Genomic DNA, 21,205 nt, shown 5'->3' with positions numbered 1-21,205 from the left:
CTGTATAAACAATGTCAAGTGTCTGTTTGTTTGTTTTTTTACCAGTGGTGTAGGTGTGCTGAGAAAGCGGCAGGAAAGACCACAGAGCATCCAACAGCGGTCTGGAAATCCAGCCACCCTCTGTGGTGGAAATACAGAATCATAAACGGCAGCCCGCGCTTGGGCCGCCCACTCTGCCCGGGGTGGGGATGCTGACAGGCAGGTTGCTTCACCTACCCAAGGAGCACATTTTCTCAGGGCCCCGCCCCCCAGACATGATAGTTAGCTGATCTCTGCCAATGGTGGTGCACCGCCGTAAGCGCGGTAGCCAATCAGCGGTTGGGAGCCCGGAAAGGAGTGTGGCCGAGTGAGCAGGGGCTGACTGCGCCTGAAAGGCAAGTGGCGTGGCGCGGCGAGGCGGCACAGGTAAGATGGCGGTGTGTTTTCGTCTCTTCAGTGAGGCTGTTGCTTTAATCTCTTTGCCCCTTCTGAGCTGCTACTCTGCCTCGGTCAGCGTCGGGGTCGCTCTCCTCCTATACGTTTCTAGGAACTAGATTCTGTGGTGCCCCGAGCCTTAGTACAAAATGGCGCTTGCACGGGCAGCTGAGGAACGGCTGGGCTCAGCAGTGAGCTCTGAAGCGGGCCGGACAAAGGCGACGTGCAGGGAGGCGGAGGCGGAGGCGGGTCGCCGTTCTGCGGCATTGCTGTCGCCGCGTGGGACTGGCGCTGGTGCTTCCTGCTCGTGCTGCTTCAGTGGGAGTTCTTGAGAAACTGCTTTCAGCGTGCTGGTGTTTGGGGTTGGGGATGGCCTGGAGGGAGAAGTGGAGGTGAGGTGAAATAACTAATGACCTCTGTCTGTCCTTTAGAAACTCTCCTCGGTCTGCCCGGATATTGGGGAGGAGGAATTTTCGGCAAGGGTGAAGGCTTTTTGATCTTTTGTGTGATCTTGCAGGTTTTGGTATGAACAGGATTCGGATTCACGTCTTGCCGACCAATAGGGGAAGGATCACCCCAGTACCCAGATCTCAGGAGCACCTCTCTTGTTCATTCACTCATCGCCCATGCTCGCAGCCTCGTCTGGAGGGGCAGGAGTTTTGCATTAAGCATATCCTTGAAGACAAGAATGCACCCTTCAAGCAATGTAGTTACATTTCGACCAAGAATGGGAAGAGATGCCCTTGTGCTGCCCCAAAGCCTGAGAAGAAGGATGGGTATATATGTGTAGATACTTTTGTCGTTCGTACTTTTAAAGTGAGAGTGGAATGGTGTATGATATGAATATATTCTTGGAAAACAAAAAAAAATAAAGCGATGAAAATTGGATCACTTAGCTCATCTCTTTGTATCTTTTTCCTTTAAAGTAAAGGGATATTCTAGATTTTTCTTAATCCTGGCGTCCATGGGCCCTTTTGGCCATTTCTGAACCTTGTTAAATAATACGCAAAATGTGTGTTTTTCTGGGAAAGGCTTCATAGCTTTCATTATATACAAAGGTGTATCAAAGCAGAAATGTGATTTGGCTAGATAATTCTGCATATACCCTTTTGGTTTTAAAATTGTGTGTGACATCTTATTACCTACTATGTATTAATATTGAAGTGAAATGTAGATCCTCCTTCCAGAACTAATTTTGAAAGATGAAAGTGGATCTGTTTGATTTGTTGTGAGGTGTCAGCATTTTTGTAGTTGGAATGTTTCGTTTGATGGATAGAGCACTAGATTATGTTACCTGCATTTCCTTTTAGTAAAACCAGATGAGCTGACCTTGGGCTGGTTAAATTGTTCCCTACCTCACTGGGCTTTTAAATATTTGTAAATGAAGATAATGGTCATTTTAATTTCCTAAAAGTGGGCTAAAGATCAGTGAGTATAAAAATCATTGAACTTTTTCCAGAAGGAATCTGAGTATAGAATGTTAATATTTTGTCTCCATAGGGTGTCCTTCTGTGCTGAGCATGCCCGCAGAAATGCCCTGGCACTTCATGCCCAAATGAAGAAGGCCAATACAGGGCCTGTGGGCGAAACACTCTTGTGCCAGCTGAGCTCCTATGCTAAGACAGAGCTGGGGTCTCAGACTCCAGAAAGTAGTCGCAGTGAAGCCAGCCGAATTCTGGGTAAGGATCTTCTAGAATGAAAAAAGGAGGAGGAAAGGTAACAAAAAACTTATTTTGGTTTAGCACAGTGCCTTGAATGTATATGGTACTTCATAATACAATATCATTGATTCATTATTAGTTTGGTGAAATTCTAGGATTGATGTGTTCACCAATTCTGAAGTAGTGTGTGCTTAGATTTACATTCCTGAGTTTATGATTATTTTCTGCATTGCTATTTTTATACTTATCTTTGCTAGGTAAGGTAATTTCAGGAAACAAATAATTTTGAATTGCACTTCCTGTCCTTTCGAGGGCATATTTAACTCACTCAATTTTAAAATTTGAGTTAATGTGTTAAGTAATCTAGTTTTGTGTGGTGGAGTTACAGAGGTGGGAAGTCTTAATGGCTCCTCTCCCTTCCTTGCCTCAGATGAAGACAGCTGGAGTGATGGGGAGCAGGAACCCATTACTGTGGATCAGACATGGAGAGGTGACCCTGACAGTGAAGCTGATAGCATAGACAGTGATCAAGAAGATCCCTTAAAGTAAGTTGTAATTCCACATAAGGCTTTTAAGTATTTTCTGTAGTTAGTATGTGGAATGTAGTACTGCATACTAAGAGGGTTGAAGATAGTTTAGCTATTTGTGAGTATAAATTAAAGTGTCATGAATCATCACCATCTTGCTTCAAGGCAGGATTTGATTCTTTTATTTATTTATTTAATTAATTTATTTTTTAAGGTTTTATTTATTTTCAGAGAGAGGGGAAGGGAGAGAGAAAGAGGAAGAGAGAAACATTGACATGCTAGAGAAACATTGATCAGTTGCCTCTCACATGCCCGCACCAGGGCATGGCCCTGACTGGGAATCAAACTGGTGACCCTTCGGTCCACAGGCCGGTGTTCAACCCACTAAGCCACACCAGCCAGGGCTGATTCTTTTTTAGAAGTCTTGTAATTTGAGAAAATTTTGTACGTCAAATTTTACATATGAGAAAGTATAAGGGAGAAAATAGGAAATTTCTTGGACATAGGAGTGGGAGGTGGGTTGAGAAATGCTTAGATCATTTAGATAAGAGGGCATTTTTTTTCTTTTTTTTAAAGAGAAAAACATTGATAGGTTGCCAACTGGGGACTGACTATGTTCCCTGACTGGGAATCGAACCCACAGTCTTTTGGTGAATGGGATGATGCTCCAACCAGCTGAGCCACCCAGCCAGGGTGAAAAGAGAAAATGGATGTGAATGTGGTCTTGGCTTAAACCTCAGGAATAATAATAATTTTATTTGAATAACTACATTTTTGCAAAGTTACGAATTTTTTTTTTAAGAAAAATAAAAAGATGTGTCAAGAATTTCCTTTGGTTTCATGCCTAAGACAGAGAAATTGATTTAGAAACCAGGAAGTGAGTAATCAGCCGAATTATGTCTTACAAAGGTTCTTCTCTTCACTTAACCAGTGATCATCTTAGGACCTGCAGAAACAAAAACATTATTATTTCAAAATCTCATATTTCTTTCTCATGGTTGGGTTTAGTTTAGTTTTTTTCCCCCCTTCCTTTTTGACTTCTGTCTCTGAACACTTTGCACCAACAGTTTAGATAGAAGTATGTAAATAGTGGGAGAGGTAATGAATATCTAGACTAGATGGTGTTGAACTTCAGTTTTTTTAGAGTTTTCTTCATTACATAGGATTCTGAGGTTCATAAAAAGTCATTTAAGGTTACATTTTCTGAGTAATTTCATCTATTTCTTTTGAGTAATCTCAGTGTAGTCTGCAGTTCAGGAAGTACTTTTATGGAAAGGTCAACTAAGTAGTTTGAAAAGGAATGTTTGTTTTGTAGCAAGATTTTCTCACAGTAGTAACTTTATACCAGGCTTATTTAAAAAAAATTTTTCATTGTGTTTCTAGAAATGCCAGACTTGCTGCTTTGAAGAGGTGTATGCTCTGTAGGGTCACAGAGTGACTGCTGGTGTGGTAAAACACTCAGCTTTGAAAGTCCAGAAACTTAATTTTATCAGTAATCTAGAGAAAATCAGTCTTTAGGGGACACAGTCATACTAATCTTAACTTACAGTAGACTGCTATATAAACCAAAATACCAGTTATTGTGAGATGTATAAATATTAAAAGGACTAGGTACTTAATGTCAGTTTCTCCTAAAGGGAAAATCCAAAGGGGAAAATAAAACCTTAAATATGTGCTACTATTAGGCAATGAAATAAAAGGCTTTCTTTAATTCTCGCAGTGAGATTATTTTTAAAAATGTTTGCATCTTTAGGAATGTAAATAGAGTTAAATGTCTGCTCATATTGTAACTTACTAATATGGTTACATATTACTGCCTTGTATTTAATAATAAGTTTTAATGAAATGCTTTTAATTAAAAATGTTCATCTTTGGTGCTAGTGTTTGTCATAACTGGGACCACTTTTTGAATCATTAATGATTTACAGCATATATTTTCACTTGCTTGATTCAGAAAAGATACTTTTTGTACTTACGATGATGTCATTAGAGATTTATTCTAACTAGAGTTACTGTTGGCATCGCCTTTCTTCCCTGTTGGTATGTATCTTTATATGATTATATGATTTCTCTTAACCATTTACTTAATTGGTTTGCAAAAAGTAATCGTAAAAACTCATTTATAGCAACATCCAATACTGGGGAAGTTTTAGTTTAAGAGTAATTGTTAAATATTTCTTTCACTTTTTGGGAAAAAAGTTGTATCATACAACTTACATAAACAACCAGAACTTGTTTTGGTAAAGATCATTTCAGGTTATTGAGTTTTCATTCTCATCAAAATAAAGAAATTTGGGAGAATGTCCTTCAGTAAAAGACACTGTTTAATGGAAAATAAGGTGACTCCTTTTTTAAAAAAAAAATTTATTTTTCAATTAAAGTTGATATACAATATATTAGTTTTATTTATTAATTTTTTAAAGTATATTTTATTGATTATGTTACAGTAGTCCCAGTTTTTTCCCCTTTGCTCCCCTCTGCCCAGTACCCCTCTTCCCCCTTCCCTCCAGCAATCCCACCCCACCAGGTTCATGTCCGTGGGTCATGCGTATAAGTTCTTTGGCTTCACTCTTTCCTATATTATTATTAATTTCACCCAGTCTATTTTGTACCAACCAATTATGCTTCTTAATTTCTGCACTATTTCCTCCTATCTCCCTCTTCACCCTCCAGCTGATAACCCTCCAAATGATCCCCATACCTATGATTCTCTTCCTATTCTGGTTTGCTTACCTGGATTTTGTTTTTATTTTTTAGATTCGGTTGTTGATAGTTGCGAGTTTGTCGTCATTTTAATGTTCATAGTTTTGATCTTCTTTTTCTTAAGTAACTCTCTTTGACATTTCATATAATAATGGCTTGGTGATGATGAACTCCTAGCTTCACCTTGTCTGGGAAGAACTTTATCTGCCCTTCCATTCTAAATGATAGCTTTGCTGGGTAGAGTAATCTTGGTGTAGGTCCTTTTCATCATATTGAATACTTCTTGCCAGCCCCTTGCCTGCAAAGTGTCCTCTGAGAAATCAGCTGACAGTCTTATAGGCACTGCTTTGTAGGTAACTCTCTGCTTTTCTCTTGCTGCTTTTAAGATTCTCTTTATCTTGAACCTTTGGCATTTTAATTATGATGTGTCTTGCTGTGGTCCTCTTTTGGGTCTGTCTTGTTTGGGACTCTCTTTGCTTCCTGGATTTGTATGTCTATTTCCTTTGCCAAATTGGGGAAGTTTTCCTTCATTATTTTTTCACATAAGCTTTCGATTTCTTGCTTTTCTTCTCCTTCTGGCACCCCTGTGACTCAGATGTTGACACGTTTAAAGTTGTCCCAGAGGTTCCTAAGCCTCTCCTCATTTTTTTCAATTCTTGTTTCCTCATTCTGTACTGGTTGATTGTTTTTTTTCTTCCTTATGTTCCAAATCATTGATTTGAACCCCGGTTTCCTTCCCTTCACCATTGGTTTAGTGTGAATTTTTCTTTGTTTCATTTAGCATAGCCTTCACTTTTTCTTTTATGTGTTTGCCATACTTAAGCATATCTGTCAAGCCTGTGAGCATCTTTATCACCAGTGTTTTGAACTCTGCATCTGTTGACTATCCTCATTGCTTGGTTTTCCCACTGAAACCTTGATCTGTTCCCCCTTTTGGGCCATATTTCTCTGTCTCCTCATCTTGACAGGCTTCTATGTTTGTTTACCTCTGTGTCTTAGGTAGCTCTGTTGCATCTATTATGTTGTAAGGGGCGGAGCCTTAGGTATGTATCAGTACAGGCGACTTGTTTCACCATGTTGTGGTGCTGTATGTGGGGGAGGGGTCTGAGAGGGAACAATGCCACTTGCCCAGCACTCGCCCCTTTTCCAGGCACTTCTCCCACTTCCATATGGGACTGGTGCCCCTCTAGCTGTTACCCTGGCTGTTGTTTCCAGAGTAGGTGGGTCTGCGGGTGTTCTAGGACCGTTGGGGCCCTTTAAACAAGTAGACTCTGCTGAGAGACCAGCAGTTTCTTCCCTTCCTCCAACCCCACTGGTTTGTAGTCAGAAGCAACGAGGATTTATTTTCCCCGGCGCTGGGATCGTGAGCTGTGCAGTTTGGTCTGGGGCTGGTAATGCTCCCCAGGTGTCACTCCTTACTTTTTAAAATGTGTGACTGCTTTCCGTGGGCCTGCCGCTGCTGCCACCACCACACCGCATCCTCTCTGCCTTGGTTCCATCCCTCCTATCTGTCTGGATGAGTATTTCTTCTTTATATCCTTTTTTTTTTCCCTTCTTTATATCTTCATTTGTTGGACTTCCATTATGCTTGATTTTCTGGAACTTCTGGTTGTCTAGTTTTGAGGTAGTTGTATTCTTTTGTAGTTGTGGAGGAAGACGCAGCGTGTCTGTCTAGGCCTCCATCTTGGCTGGAATATTATATTAGTTTTAGAAATACAATCCAGTGATTAGACATTTATGTATAACTTGTGAAGTGATCACCTCAATAAATTAGTACCCATCTGATACCATACATAGTTATTATAGTATTATTGATGATTCCTTATGCTGTACTTTACATCCTCGTGACTATTCAGTAACTACCAATTTGTACTTCTTAATTTTCACCCTTTTCAACCATCCCCCTCCCATGTGAAAATTGTCAAAATGTTCTATGCATCTATGAGTCTGTTTCTGTTTTGCTTGTTTATTTGTTTTTAGATCTCATATAAATGAAATCGTATGGCATTTTTCTTTCTCTGTATGATTTACCTCACAGCACAATACCCTATAAAGTTCATCCATGTTGCAAATGGCAAGATTTCTTTTTATGACTGAGTCATATTTCATTGTTATCTACCACTTTATCCATTGGTTTGTTGATGGACACTTTGGTTGTTTTATATCTTGGCTATGTAAATAATGCTGCAGTGAACATATGGATGTATATCTTTCTGATTTAGTATTTTGGGTTTTTTTTTTTTTTTTTTTCCAGATAAATACCCGGAAGTGGAATTGCTGGGTCCCTTTTTTTCTTGTAGCCTTTTTAACTCTGTTTCTCTGGTATAAGTATTGCTACCCCAGGAGGTTTGGGGATCCCTGAGCTGAGGGGCCTGGTTTAAGGCTGAGACCCTCACTCCTAAGGGGGAACCTCTGCAGTCGAGATATCCCTTCTGATTTTTAACTGCTGCATATGGGTGTGGGACCAGCCCGTTCAGCATCTCTATCCCTCTTATAGTCTGTGTGGTGTCTTCCTTAAAATTTTTTATTTATCAATTGATTTTTTAGAGAGAAACATCGATTTGTTGTTCCACTTATTTAGGCATTTATTGATTGCTTCTCCTATGTGCCCTGACTGGGCATTGAACCAGCAACCTTGGCATATAGGGACGATGCTCTTAATTAACTTGAGGTACCCAGCCAGGGCCTCTGTATGGTTTCTTTATATCCTTAGTTGGAAGACTTCTGTTTACTGGATTTCAGGTAGTTCTGAATGATAGTTCTGTAGTTTAGCTGTAATTTTGATGTGATTTTGGGAGATTCCAAGTACCACATTTACCTACTCCATCTTGACTGGAAGCTTCTTTCTTGAAAATGAATTCTTAACATTAAAACCTTGACTTTTTGCCCTGCCTGGCTTGGTTGAAGTGATGTCCCATACACCTAAAGGTTGGTCAGGGCACATACCTAGGTTGCAGGTTCAATCCCTTGTCGGGATACGTACAGGAGGCAGCCAATTGATATCTCACATTGCTGTTTCTCTCTCTCTCAAATCAATAAACATATCCTTGGGTGAGGATGTAAGAAAACAAAAACAGAAAACCTTGACTTATATTTGTGCATGTCAGAGCAAGGAGAGTTAGTATTGTACAACTATCTATGAATGTCTCAAACATCCATATTTAAATAAATGACTCATTTGTCACATGAGCTAGAAATTCATATTAGTCAGAGTGTTCATCCCCCTATCCCCCCATTTGATTTGTAGTAAATTCTAATTGTAGTGTCTTCCCATTTGTAAATTCTAGTTCTCAAACCATTGGTTAAATTCTCTTCTGATGGGGTATAGTGAAATTGATTTCATTTTAATAAACTTGATACTTAGGCTAAGGCCTCCATATTTTAGGATTGCAGACATATTAATGCAGGCATAGCTCATTTTCCTGGAGACAGAACCTAGTCACCTTGTTTAGACATTAGTTTCAAAACCTTTTCACATTTTCTGATAATCTTGGGTTTTGTCATTTCTGTAATTTGCTGGTTCTGTTCATGTTTCTGTTCTTAATGTCTGTTCATTTATTTTTACTTCAGAGTACTTTGTAGTTATACAATACTTCTCTACACAGGCGCTATTGGCTCCTGTTTATATTTAAGAAAAAAGTTGTGGCGGAGGTTACTTGCGTTCCGTTCTAAAGTTAATAATTTTATTCTCTGTGTTTCAGTGACTTAACAGCTAATTTTTAAAGAAAGCATAATTTTTGGATTTAAAATTAGTCTTAAATATATAATTTGTGTTGTCTATTAAATAAAGTAGATAATTTTTTTCTGAGTCAAAATACGAAAATACCAAGTTTGAGTATATAGCAAGCTTGCTTTTTCTGTTGTATAATGATCATACAAGACAAATAGAACCAAAAATCTTCTAAATTTGCGGTTAATATTTTAATTTTGAGTTTCTTTATAACCTCATTAGTCACTATTAATTTATAATTGACAGCAAAATTTAAGAAAGTTGATGTGGGTCATCTAGATTTTTGATAATTAGGTTTAACCCAGGGTACTATATTTTGAGAATAATCAAGAAAATGAGCTGAGGACAGTGATTAGCCATTGTGACCAGTGTTTGAAGGCTGATGTAGGTAAGCTCCAATATAGGAATGTAATTTTTTTATAGGAGTATTTTTAAATTGTGTGGTGTAATTTTTTATCTTTTGTACTTTAAAATATATTAAGATGCATGCTACAATAAATTAAATACTTATAGGTTGTCCTGACAAGTGATTTTTCTGTATTAGATGAAATAAGATGTAGATTAATAAAAATTTTGAGTGTTCTATATTTTCTTTTTAAACACAATGCAATAACTGGGAAAAATAATGAGATATCTTCCTTTCCTCATATTGTGATATCATACATTAATATTCATTCTTGGAGATTTTCTTTCTTTTTTAATAACAACTTGAATGGTAAAATGTGTGGAAAGGTTGCTGTTAATAAGGTGATTGCCTCAGCACTTGATTACTTATTAATAATGTCTAATATCTACCCTTTTTTCTCTTTAAGCTTAGGTTTTATTGTTGTGTTTTCTTATGCTTTGCTGAATTTTCTATTCCAGACATGCTGGAGTCTACACAGCCGAAGAGGTGGCCCTGATTATGCGTGAGAAACTAATTCGTTTACAGTCTTTATACATTGATCAGTTTAAACGGCTTCAGCATCTGCTCAAAGAAAAGAAGCGACGTTACTTACATAATCGCAAAGTGGAACACGAAGCTCTAGGCAAGTTTTATGCTAGTTCCAATAACATTGGAGCTTCAACATGTGTACCCACATGTTATTAGTAGTTAGACTTATACTTATCTCTGTGCTGGTATCTGTAGTGGAGGAAAATGTGCTTTTGAAAGTGCCTATCTTATGGCCCACGATTTTTTTGTTTACTTTTTGTTAATTTGGAGATGAGCCCTTAATTGGTTGCTTGGCAGATAACATCCTGACTGTGTGTTTCCAGGTAGTAGTCTCCTGACTGGCCCAGAGGGACTTTTGGCCAAAGAACGAGAGAACTTAAAGCGTCTAAAATGTCTTCGGAGGTATCGTCAGCGCTATGGAGTGGAAGCCTTACTACACAGGCAGCTGAAGGAACGCAGAATGCTGGCCACAGATGGTGCTGCCCAACAGGTAATTTGTGTATATTCTTCTAAGGTGTATACATTTGCTTTATTTGTAAAGTTAGGGTAATTGTCAAAGCACTGTTGTACAGTCTTGGCTCTGACATCTGACTTATTGGATGTGGGGCTGTTGAAAAGAGCACTATCTGGAAGTCTGGAGACATGGGTTTTAGTCTCAGTTCCCTTCTGACCAGTTCTGTGCCTGCACTGGTAATTTTTCTGGGCCTCTGTTCTCATCTGCAAATTGAGGGGCTGCCATAGAGTTCTCAGTTCTTTGGTTCAGAAATTCATTAGTTCAGAAATTCATTAGTTTAGAAATTCATTAGTTCAGAAATAGGCACAGGTTAAGCCCAAGTTCCTTGGGAATCTTATTTTAGAAGGCAGGAAAATAGGTAGTAAAATAGGAGCAATGAATGTTAATGAAGTAAGGTTGATAGGAAGTGGAATTAGTGATCACTCTTAAATTTGTTTCTTAGGCCCTTGGTCTCTGCTTCAATAAGAGTAATTTCACTTTTATGTTTTTGAGATTCCACATAAGATTAAAATTTGGAAAGTGTCTGCTAGAAGATAAAATAGTTTAAAATCATTAGTTCATTTCACATTTTCATAATATGGAGAAGTAAAATTCAAATTAGGGTTGACTCATTTGCATGAAATTAAAATTTTTCCTTTTACATAGTATTGGTGAATAAATTTAAATGTTGGGTTTTCTAGCTTTTAAAGATCTAACTTTCTTACATATTCTAGCTAAGTATTCTCATAGATAATTGGTTATGTTTTTTGTGGGTTAGTTGGTTTTTGATTGATTGTTTTTTTGACTTACATTTTTTTTTCCATTTTAGGCCCATACCACTCGTTCCAGTCAGAGGTGCTTGGCCTTTGTGGATGATGTTCGTTGTTCTAATCAGTCTCTTCCAATGACCAGACACTGCCTTACCCGTATCTTTTTACTTTGTTCAGTTTGCTAGCTAGACTAAAGGCCATTGGGAAACTGATAGTTTGCTTAATTTAAGGTCTTTGTTTTCCTTTGGCCCTGAATCAAGGCTAGCAGTTTACTGAAGCTGCTGGTTTCAAGCAGGAGCCTAAAGAAATGTCTTTCTATGGTCTGTTGGCCATTTCAGAACTTAGGAAATGTAATGGTCAATTCATTAGAAAGAAACATCTGAGTCATTGGTAATAGGTGTGGGCTAATACTTATTGGCAGTCAGTTAATACTGGGATTCCAAAATACAGAGATCCCTGATTTTAACCTGTTTCTTAGAATTATAATACTATCAAGTTATTATAAAAAAAATTACTGCAAGTTTTCTACCAACAACAATAGGACACTTCTGAACTCGCAGCTATCTTCGAGCATTACCCTTTTGTGTGGTCAGGGCTCTAGCTTGTGTTTTTAGACTTCTTCCAAATGGGAAACTTTCTGCTTAGAAAAATGGGAAGATGACACCCTAGTTAATTTGCCTTTGAACCATCATAGCATCTTTTGATTCTGCTGTGGAACTGCATTTATTATCAGGCCACAAAACTTTTTGAACTATTTGTTTATTGTGAAAGTACATCTTTATTATGGACATTGATTGAGAAAGTTACTTTCACTGTAAAAGCCTTTGTTCAGCATGATCTTTAATATATGAAAGGCATAAATCCTGCTGGATTTCATTTACCTGGCAAGGAATGAAAGCATATTTGGAAAGTAAAAAGGATATTTTTTTTCAATAGGAAGAGGAGAACCTTCCCTTGGTCTTTTGAAAGGAATACTGATTTTTTTCTATTCTTTTTATCAAATATTTTATCAATTTATTATTGCAACTAATGTCTGCTAAAGGGTTATTGTTCTTATATAAAATGCTTGTGCAAAGTAATTAAAAACCGGTTAAATGCTAACATAATTGGGCAAAGGCTATCTTTGGACAGATTTAAATATAGAAGGAGCTGATGTCGAATAGTGCTTATTATTATAAATAAAATAGGTAATAAAACCAGTTTTAATCTAGAAATTTAGTACTTATATATGGTATTTAATAAGTGAATTTCAGAAGTTGGTGACGGTATGGTGAAATGGGCCATCTAAATGCTGCCAGTAGGAATATAAAGTACAGGCTTTTTATAAAGCAATTTGGTAATATTCACATTCTTTGATATGATAATAGCACCTCTGGGAATTTATTTGAAGGAGATAATTAAGTGCAGACCAGTATTATATAACATTTCTCTAATTGGGAACTGTCTTAAAATTATTAGAGATGGGGAGGAAGAAACATAATATGTTCTGTTATTAAACATTTATGGAACTATTGTAACAATATAATCAAAATATACTTAAAAGAAGTGGGAAAAAAAACATTTAACAAAATTGATGAATGACATGGGAAAACATTTGGTTATAACAAAAATAGGATATGGGATTCTGTAGAATATGTTTTAACTACATGGAACTAAATTAGTGGGAAGGGAGTGTAGTAGACATGTGACTGTTTTTGGATGCTGGGGTTATGAATGCCCTTTTCCCTCTGCTTTGTACTTCTCAGGTTTTCTTAAGTGAGTTTGAATTACTTTATAAGGCAAAAGGTAACCCAGTTTACCAGTATTAAGGAGTATTTTAGACTTCTTATAGTACTAGACTCACATAGTTTATTAGAATATTAATATTTTAAAAAGCAAAGTTGAAAATGAAACATATTTGAAGAGGAGGGAAATGTTTTTTCTTTTATGCTCTTTTCCTTTCCACTCCATAGTTGCTTAAGTCACTTACCCTTCCTTAAGTCCTCATACCAGAGAAAGATGCCACTGCCAGTGGTGACCTGTTAACTCTTTACTGTGGTCTAATGGAGACAGCACTGGACTGAAAGTGAAGGACACAGACTCTAGTTGTAGGTCAGCCATTCCCTTCTTTTCTCTGTTCCCATCTGAGAGGAAGCGGGGTGGAGAGGATGAGGGGAAGGTTTTTCCAGGATATGTGGAATAGGCTTGTGAAAGTCCTTTAAATTCCATGAAAAAGTTTTGATTAAACATTTAATTTTAATGGATTAACATTTTAATATTAGTTATTTGAAATTGGGCTTTTTAAGCACATAGAAACTGTGTTCCCATTAGATTCATGTTTGTTCATTCAGTCATTTCCATTCAAGAAATATTTGTTTAGTTTGTACTATTTTTATTCTTTCTTTAGAGTATAGATTCTAACTGGGTATCATTTTGTCCTATTTATCAATGTGGAGACATTTTTGCTTGTCATAACTAGAATGGGGATGCTACTGACATCTAGTGGGTAAATGGCAGGAATGCACTGAACACCCTACAATGCATAGGAGGTTGGGGACTAGTTTTAAATCACTGGTTTTAAATTAGTGCCAAGGTTGTGAAGCCCCATCTCAGAGTAATGGATTGAAAGAAATGAGTTTATTCAATAATTTTTATTTGGTTTAAAAATTATAATATGCTAATTAGATTTTTTAGTTTATAAAATTTACCTTATAATTTTATTTTTTTTAATTTATTTTCCAATTACAGGTGACATTCACTAATCCTGGATACAATCAGTTTATAGACAGTTGTGCTTTGTTAACTTAAAAATAAGCCAGAATTTGAAATAATAGGAAAATAACCATGCAATTAAGATTTTCAGAAATGACAACACTGAAGTAAAATGTGCTTTCTGGAGTAACCTGAACTAAAATTTTGTTATTTTCTCTAATCATGATTTGAATTTTGATTCATCCTGCAGAGCTGCTTTGTCTATTTGGAAATAATATCCCTTTTCTGCTTCTAGCCTTAGTATTGGCTATCCTGTTAGAGCTGGAGCATTCCTGGAGTACTTTCTTCCCATGGACTTTCATTAACAAAATTATCTTCTTCCCTTTCTCTTTGGGATAATAACATGAGACTCCCCTATGCTAACACCACCCCCCCGCCCCCCAAAAAAGGGTATGGAAATATATTTTTTCTTTCTTTCAGGATATGATAGCTAGTCACTATCACTAGCGCTTTCTTTCTTTTTTTTTGACACGTTTTTATATTTACTTTGTGTGAATATAGATAAATATATGATAAAAAATATGTCATTGGGAAGTTGGTCTGTGGAGAAGTAGAAATGTGTGGTCAGACTAGCGTTTTCATTTTCTCCAGTCCTGCTGTTTTAAACAATACACATTTTGGAAACAAGGTTCAAAAAGATTTTGCAAAATTTTTGCCAACCTGCTTAATGGAGCAGAGACGACTTTGTATCTTTTGACTCTTGGAAGGAGTTAGTAGAGGACTCTAAGCTATTTGATTTGTCTTGACATGTTTCTTCTGAATTAGTGTAGACTCCTAGGATTGCTATTGCTGTTTGCTTAGCACTGTATTTTCAAATGTTTTGTGTTTGACTTGATAAGGGAGACGAGTTAATGCTTCTAGTTTAAATGACTAGGATTTTGAAATGGAGGTTGGGGGCTAGTTTTAAATTACTGTTAGATCTAGAATTAGAAAAACTGCTAACTGCATTTGGTTCCGTATCAAATGTAACCAGTTATCTTGTGGAGTCCAGACCTTGAGTTTTACATGGCAGACTCCTCCTCTATTCTGTACCTCCCATAGATCCTTTTTATTTCCCTTGACCATTTTTCTACAGATATTTGTCAGGACATGAATCAGGTTCTCTTCAAATGCTGCCAGGGGTCTGAAGAGGTACCCTGCAACAAACCAGTTCCTGTAAGCCTCTCTGAGGATCCCTGCTGCCCACTGCATTTCCAGTTGCCTCCTCAGATGTATAAGCCCGAGCAGGTACTGTCTGTGCCAGACGATCTGGAAGCCGGCCCAATGGATCTGTACTTGAGTGCTGCTGAGCTTCAGCCCACTGAGAGTTTACCTCTGGAGTTCAGTGATGTAAGTTAGAGAAGCTCTGCTCTGGTTTGCCCTTGAGGCAAGGCCTTCTTTATTAATGGTGAGAATAGGTTAGTCTCCTGTGGTCAGGAGATTTTATAAAGTTTTTGAAATGATAATAAGCATGGTTGTATGTGTATGATAGCATATTCATTTATTGACAGTTTAAATTGGCAGAAGTTTTTCTGAGAGAATGATAAGGGAAACTGTAAACTAAGGGAAGTTGGAAAGTCAAGGTTATGGTTGGATTTGGTGTAGCCAGGAAATTTGGTACCGGTCCACAAGGTGAGTGATTCACTAGAATTTTAATAATACCAACGAGTTCTAATATCTCTACTCTCGACAGTAAGCAGCTTCATTTTCAGATTAACGTATGTCCCAATAAATTAAACTTATCTCTGGTTACTGTTTTTAGTTTTGATATGTTATTACATATTCTGTTGTGAATGGCCTAGAGCAACGCTGATCTCCCTGAGTATTGACGTTTATAGCCCTCTAAGTGTCTATACTACTCTGCCTTTCTCACTTGTTCTTCAATGGGTCCCAACCCATAAACCCAGCTCAGATTTTATTTGTTTCCCTAATTAGCACTACCCTACTGTTTGACTAGGGATCAGTTGACATTCCATCTCTGTCTTGGCATTTTGCTTAATCTTCTGGATAAAGGTCTTCATTATTCTGAAGATAAGTCTTTTGCATTTCAGAATAGAGGTGTCTTATATATAACCGTGACATGTTTAAGGGGACAAATCTAAATGGAAAATTCAGTATAGGTTGCGAGATTGTTTGCCGAGGGTAGAAGCAAGGTTTGGGTGGCTCAAGATATACTAAAAAAAGATACACTAGGTCAGGGTAATAACGGGGAGAAAAATGGCATTAAACTGATGGCAATTTTTTCCATAATCTCTCCTCCGTTTTGGGGGTTATATACAATATACAGGCATAATAAACAATTTTTATTCATTCATAATACAATTTTTGTTATAATCCTGATTATAGTTCTTTTAAGTTTCTAAAAAGTTTCTTTTACACAGATTGATAGAATATGAGAACTAGAGAAGATTTAGAGTTTATATACACTAATGTGTCTCAAACTTTAACACTGAGATTACATTGAAGAGTGATTAGGTAACCCTAGATTGCGAAGGACAGATTTTTGTCTACTCCCTTTGTTTTACATGTGAAGAAAACCCAGAGGGGTGCCTTTATTTCTAAAACTTAGTAACATGAGAAGCTTTATAGAATCTAAACACCTAATAACCACTGCATCACCAAATTCTACTCAAATATTAATGTACATATGTAAAAACTAGCATGTGTTTTATATAGATGTACTAGGTTATTAATGTTTGTCATTTTATAATTTCCAGAGCCATTTCTGTTTTGATCATTTGCTTTTCCCCTTTCGCTTATTTTTGCCATGTTAGTTTTAAACAATGTTTTCTTTCTCAAACCTTTGATAATCTAGAGTTAATAAAATGTGACTGTTCCAATATATTTGAAGTTTATATTTTTGTTTTCTCTTTGGAGAATATTTACACAAAATATTAGAGATTGTAAATTGTGATTAGGCAAAAAATGACATTTTAGGACTCTTAAAAGAAAAATTTAATAATATGTGTTGTTGAATCTTCTTACTTTTGGCATGGATTTCTAAAAGAATATATGAGAAAAAACCTTACTTTTGAGAATCCAATGGGTTTTTAAGATGAATCTTTGTTAGAGGTAAAAATGACAATCTGAAAAAAAAAAAATGACAATCTGCTATTTGTAATTGGTAATCTCTTGCATTCATATTAATGTACTTCTGATGAACCGCATTGGTCATTAAAAAGTAGTTTTATTCTTAATCTTTGGAGGTGAAAATTCTCCAGAAAATGTTGAAACAAAATTTAGTTTTAGAAAAGGATTTTTGTCTTCCCACAAAATCTTGTATGTTGTTATAAAATTTTGCCAGCAAAAAACAATTTTTTCTTTTTCTGTTTTAAAGATTTTGTTTGTTTATTTTTAGAGAGAGGGGGAGGGAGGGAGAAAGAAAGGGAGAAAAACTTCAATGTGTAGTTGCCTCTTGCACACCCCCAACTGGGGACCTGGCCTGCAACCCAAGCATGTGCCCTCACTGGGAATCAAACCAATGACCCTTTGGTTTGTAGGCCGGCATTCAGTCCACTGAGCCACACCAGCCAGGGCACAATTTCTTAATTATATGAATATCACCAAACAATTTTGTTACATGTGTTCTTAGATATCATTTCTTTAACTTGTTAATAATTTTTCTCATGGGAGGGTCAGGTATGAGCTATTACTATGGGTAAAAATTCAGCCTTTCATTCTGGATGTTACACTTGTCTGTATTCTGTGCTTTGATCCAAGGATGTTTGGCAAATAACAACCTAATAACTTAATCCTGTTACTTTGAGCTTGCTTTCTTTGTGTGTGTGTGTGTGTGTGTGGTTTTTGAGAGCAAAACAAAAATGGATTCTCTTAAAATGTTTTGATGCTTGTGTCTCTAAACATTCCTGTTATGGTAGGCATTTCTGCTGATTGTTTTTTCCTCTCTCATTTTAGGATCCTTTCCCCAATTTTAATTCTTGTAACAGACAACACTGAATATGTGAGAAAAGCCTTTTCAATATCTATTTTTCTTTGAAAACATTTCTACACCATTGTCATCTTGAGACTTCGAAACCTTTTGCCTCAACACTTAAATTGGTTCTTTTAATTTCCAAGTTAATTTCTCATATCATAATTGTGCATAGTAGAATAATTGAAGAAAATGGTTTACTGTCTTAACCATGTGAGAACATGGGTTTCTGTGGATATTACAGAAGTCTGAACATTACACACCTGAAGTGAATGTTAGGTAGTTAGGTGGCTGACTATATCCCTTTCCCTGGGTTTCTGCTTAAATTGAGCAGCTTTAATTCCAATATTCTTTACTTACGTTCTTTTTTTTTTTTTTTTTTAATCTCAATTATTTTGAAGATGTAATTTCTGTTTTTGGTGATTTGCACACCAAAGAAAGGGAAAGGATTTCAAACTCTTAAGATTTATTTAAAGGCATAGAGCTAAGTGAGCTCCTTGTGAAATTAGATTACTGGAAATATAGAGCCTCTATAAAGTGAGTTGGGCATAGGGAAGTACAAACCCTTGGGTAATTTTCACTCTTCGGCAGGAGAGTTTGAGAGTAGCCTCTTAGAAAGTGGTGACTTGAAAGTTTCTTTTACACATCATCTAAACCTTTGCAACGCTTCAGGCCCTGAATCAAGACCAGTGGTTTATTTAGCTATTGGTTTCAACAGGAGCCAAGATCAATGTCTTCCTATAGTCTGTTGGCCATTCAGGACCCCAGTTGGAATGACCAATTCAATTAGAAGAAACATAGCCTGTAGAATATTTTTTTTTTTTTTTTTAACAGAGCAATTGGACTGTGTTAAGTTTAAGAATCAGGAACTTACTCTGTGGGCATAGGGACTTAACCAAAATAGTATTTTGTAGCCATTAAGAGGGACTGAGTTTTTTGTTCTTCCTCATTTCTCTCTTCTCTCTCTTTTCCTCTTTTGCTCACTGGCTTGCCTTGTGGCTGTTAGGGCATTAATCAAGCAATCTCGTCCAATATTTTAAGACAATATTCCAGTTTAATTTGCAGTTGTGCTGATTGAAAAAAACATGTTTTTTTAAAACTGCTGTTGTGATCTGTGCTTTATACTTGGCAGCAAGAAAGAATTCTTAGTGCTTTTGAATCTTACTCCATTTTTTGGACATTATGGGAAAGTTTTGATTCAGAGTAGGCAAAGGGATAAGGGAAGTATGGGAAAATTGCTTTGTGGTTTGTTGAAACATGGCAACTTTAGCTAATTGGTTCCCTTGGTATTGCTGATAGGCTTTTCTCTTTCTTTTCCTAGGACTTGGATGTTGTGGGTGACAGTATGCAGTGTCCTCCTTCACCCTTGCTTTTTGATCCTTCACTAACCCTTGAAGATCATTCAGTCAAAGACACCGCTGAAGTTCCAGTGGATATTTTGGCAAGTGATGAACGACCCCAGCCAGGTTTCCCTCATGTTACGCTGCGAGGCAGAGGTTCCCTGCTGGCTGTGCTGGCATGTACTCCTGGGGAGTGGGGTTGTCATCACACAGGCTGTAAAGGTTCCCCAGATGGCCCATAGAGAGAACCCCTGGTTCTCATATCTCAGCAGACACAAATTTATTTAGTTAACTAGACAAGGAATCTAGGTAAATCGTTCCTTTTAAGGGAGAGTTCAGCACTGAAATTGCTTTCGTCTTAGGGTAAGGATAAGCAATGTGATATGGTTTCTTTCCCTGAGCCTTGGGAGGGATTTGAATGGCCCTGACTGAAGACCAGCAGTTATACTGTAGCTGTTGGTTTCAAGCAGAGGCCCAAAGGACTGTCTTCCTGTGATCTGTTGGTTGTTCTGGAAACTCAGCACAGAATGGCTTGTTTCATTTGGAAGAAACAACCCACAGCTCTCTCTCCCATTGGGAGAGCCTCAGGAATGCTTCAAGTAATGACTTCTGTCTTTAAGAGTCAGGGACAGTTAAGTATGGGGAAGAACAACTGCCCAAAGTTACTTTATTTCTGCTGTCTGTTCTTATTGCTGTGATACGTGGGCATTGATAAGCCAGATTCATGCTTCAGACTGCAATAAATGAATTTGTAACCAAAATGACTTTCTTTTAACAGGGCCAGATGCAGATGGCCGGAGACGGGTGCAGATCTCAGGGATCTCGAAATGCTGAGAAAGCCTCTGCACCATTGCCTCAAAGTGGAGTGGCTACTGCAAATGGGAAGCTAGAACACACTTCTGTCAGCTGACAGTTTATTTTGGGAACTACTTGACTTTGGAGGATTTCAGTTTTCCATTCTTTAAACAAGTATTTCTGACCATCTTTCTCTAAAGGACAACCCAGATTAGTTTGTTTTTCTTCTGGGTTATTGAGTGCTATAGTCAAACATACACCAGATTTGGGGGGAAGTGACTATAATAGTGTTTAAAAGTTGTGGGTATCTTCCCACTGTGGGCAAGGAAGAGAGAGACAGTTGAATTCTGCAAGTGCTGCTGGGATTCAGTGAGTATTTGGGACTCTGCCTATGGGGACAGCCATCTTTGTAAGGGGATTTCCCAAGTCTTAGAATAAATCCAGGTAGGTGTTTAGGTGGGAGCTCTGTACTCTCGCAGTATTGATGGACCGGATATCTGGTTATTGCCATCTAACAGCCTGTGTTTAGCCTTTTCTCACCGCTCACCTAATTGGGTAATCTGATCCCCCTCCCCCCCACAGAATTCTAACTTACGTAAGTTTCTGTAGTGACTACCATGTAAAATACCATACGAAGTTATTGTATATAGTTTCTATTAAATGTTAAAATGTTATGAAAATATAAAACAATCACTTGAATGAATGTTTGGTTTGTATTTGGGGGGTCCTTAGGGAGCTGTTTCTCTGATGGGAAAGGAGAAATGGAACAAGATACATTTCCATACCAAGAAGTAAATACATTTTCAGTAACTTACTTGGTTTTGGTTTGCAGGATAAGATAAAGAGCTGTTAGAAGTAAATGGAAAGGGGTGGGACCTCCTTATTAAAGTCCAAATAGCTTTCTTTTGACTCTCCTCTGTGCCCCCTCTTCCCACTCCCATGTCTGTCTCACAGTGCCTGATTATCATTTAACAAATCAATAGGGCTAGAAATGCATATACATAAACATAACTCCCAGAGAAATTGGGTCTGATGCTAGATCACAGGCATAAATTGTCAAGATCATTTTGATGAATCTAAGGGTAGAGATAAAATAGAGAAATTGAGTTAGGGTAAAGTTACCTGTGCTAGAAGTTGTCTATTATAATGCATTGTGACAAGGAGGCCAAAAGATTAC

The 21,205-nt window shown here is 37.3% G+C and overlaps 1 protein-coding gene and 3 non-coding genes across 8 annotated transcripts; all 4 read left to right on the top strand.

Annotated features, from left to right (window-relative positions):
* Positions 1-323: 323 nt before the first annotated feature.
* Positions 324-20,718, top strand: KANSL2 (KAT8 regulatory NSL complex subunit 2). 5 transcript variants are annotated; one of them, XM_090273084.1, is made up of 10 exons: positions 324-405; positions 932-1,190; positions 1,915-2,093; positions 2,506-2,620; positions 9,900-10,063; positions 10,293-10,459; positions 11,292-11,388; positions 15,059-15,210; positions 19,215-19,334; positions 20,012-20,718. In XM_090273084.1, the coding sequence occupies exons 2-10, from the start codon at positions 940-942 to the stop codon at positions 20,141-20,143; spliced, it is 1,377 nt and encodes a 458-aa protein (XP_090129210.1). In that variant the 5' UTR covers positions 324-405; positions 932-939; the 3' UTR covers positions 20,144-20,718. The 5 variants fall into 5 exon arrangements, with proteins under 5 accessions (XP_090129210.1, XP_090129207.1, XP_090129211.1 ...); XM_090273081.1 differs by having other exon boundaries at positions 15,059-15,312; XM_090273085.1 differs by having other exon boundaries at positions 9,900-10,067; positions 10,297-10,459.
* Positions 11,477-11,613, top strand: LOC150011679 (small nucleolar RNA SNORA2/SNORA34 family). The gene has a single exon (XR_016511004.1). It is a non-coding gene; the product is annotated as a small nucleolar RNA SNORA2/SNORA34 family (small nucleolar RNA).
* Positions 18,563-18,694, top strand: LOC150011678 (small nucleolar RNA SNORA2/SNORA34 family). The gene has a single exon (XR_016511007.1). It is a non-coding gene; the product is annotated as a small nucleolar RNA SNORA2/SNORA34 family (small nucleolar RNA).
* LOC150011677 (small nucleolar RNA SNORA2/SNORA34 family) lies at positions 19,652-19,789 on the top strand. Its single transcript, XR_016511006.1, has one exon. It is a non-coding gene; the product is annotated as a small nucleolar RNA SNORA2/SNORA34 family (small nucleolar RNA).
* Positions 20,719-21,205: the final 487 nt, after the last annotated feature.

This window comes from Furipterus horrens, unplaced genomic scaffold (genome assembly GCF_987537825.1).
Source record: "Furipterus horrens unplaced genomic scaffold, mFurHor1.1.pri manual_scaffold_4, whole genome shotgun sequence".
NCBI lineage: Eukaryota > Metazoa > Chordata > Mammalia > Chiroptera > Furipteridae > Furipterus > Furipterus horrens.
This window is presented reverse-complemented; position numbering and strand designations above follow the sequence as displayed.

Bases quoted from the DNA above. Each gene is read 5' to 3' on its own strand.
- KANSL2 (XM_090273081.1), top strand. From the start codon at position 940: ATGAACAGGATTCGGATTCACGTCTTGCCGACCAATAGGGGAAGGATC. The intron at 11,389-15,058 runs GTATCTTTTTAC...ATTTTTCTACAG, and splicing joins GACCAGACACTGCCTTACCC to ATATTTGTCAGGACATGAAT. The intron at 15,313-19,214 runs GTAAGTTAGAGA...TTCTTTTCCTAG, and splicing joins TACCTCTGGAGTTCAGTGAT to GACTTGGATGTTGTGGGTGA.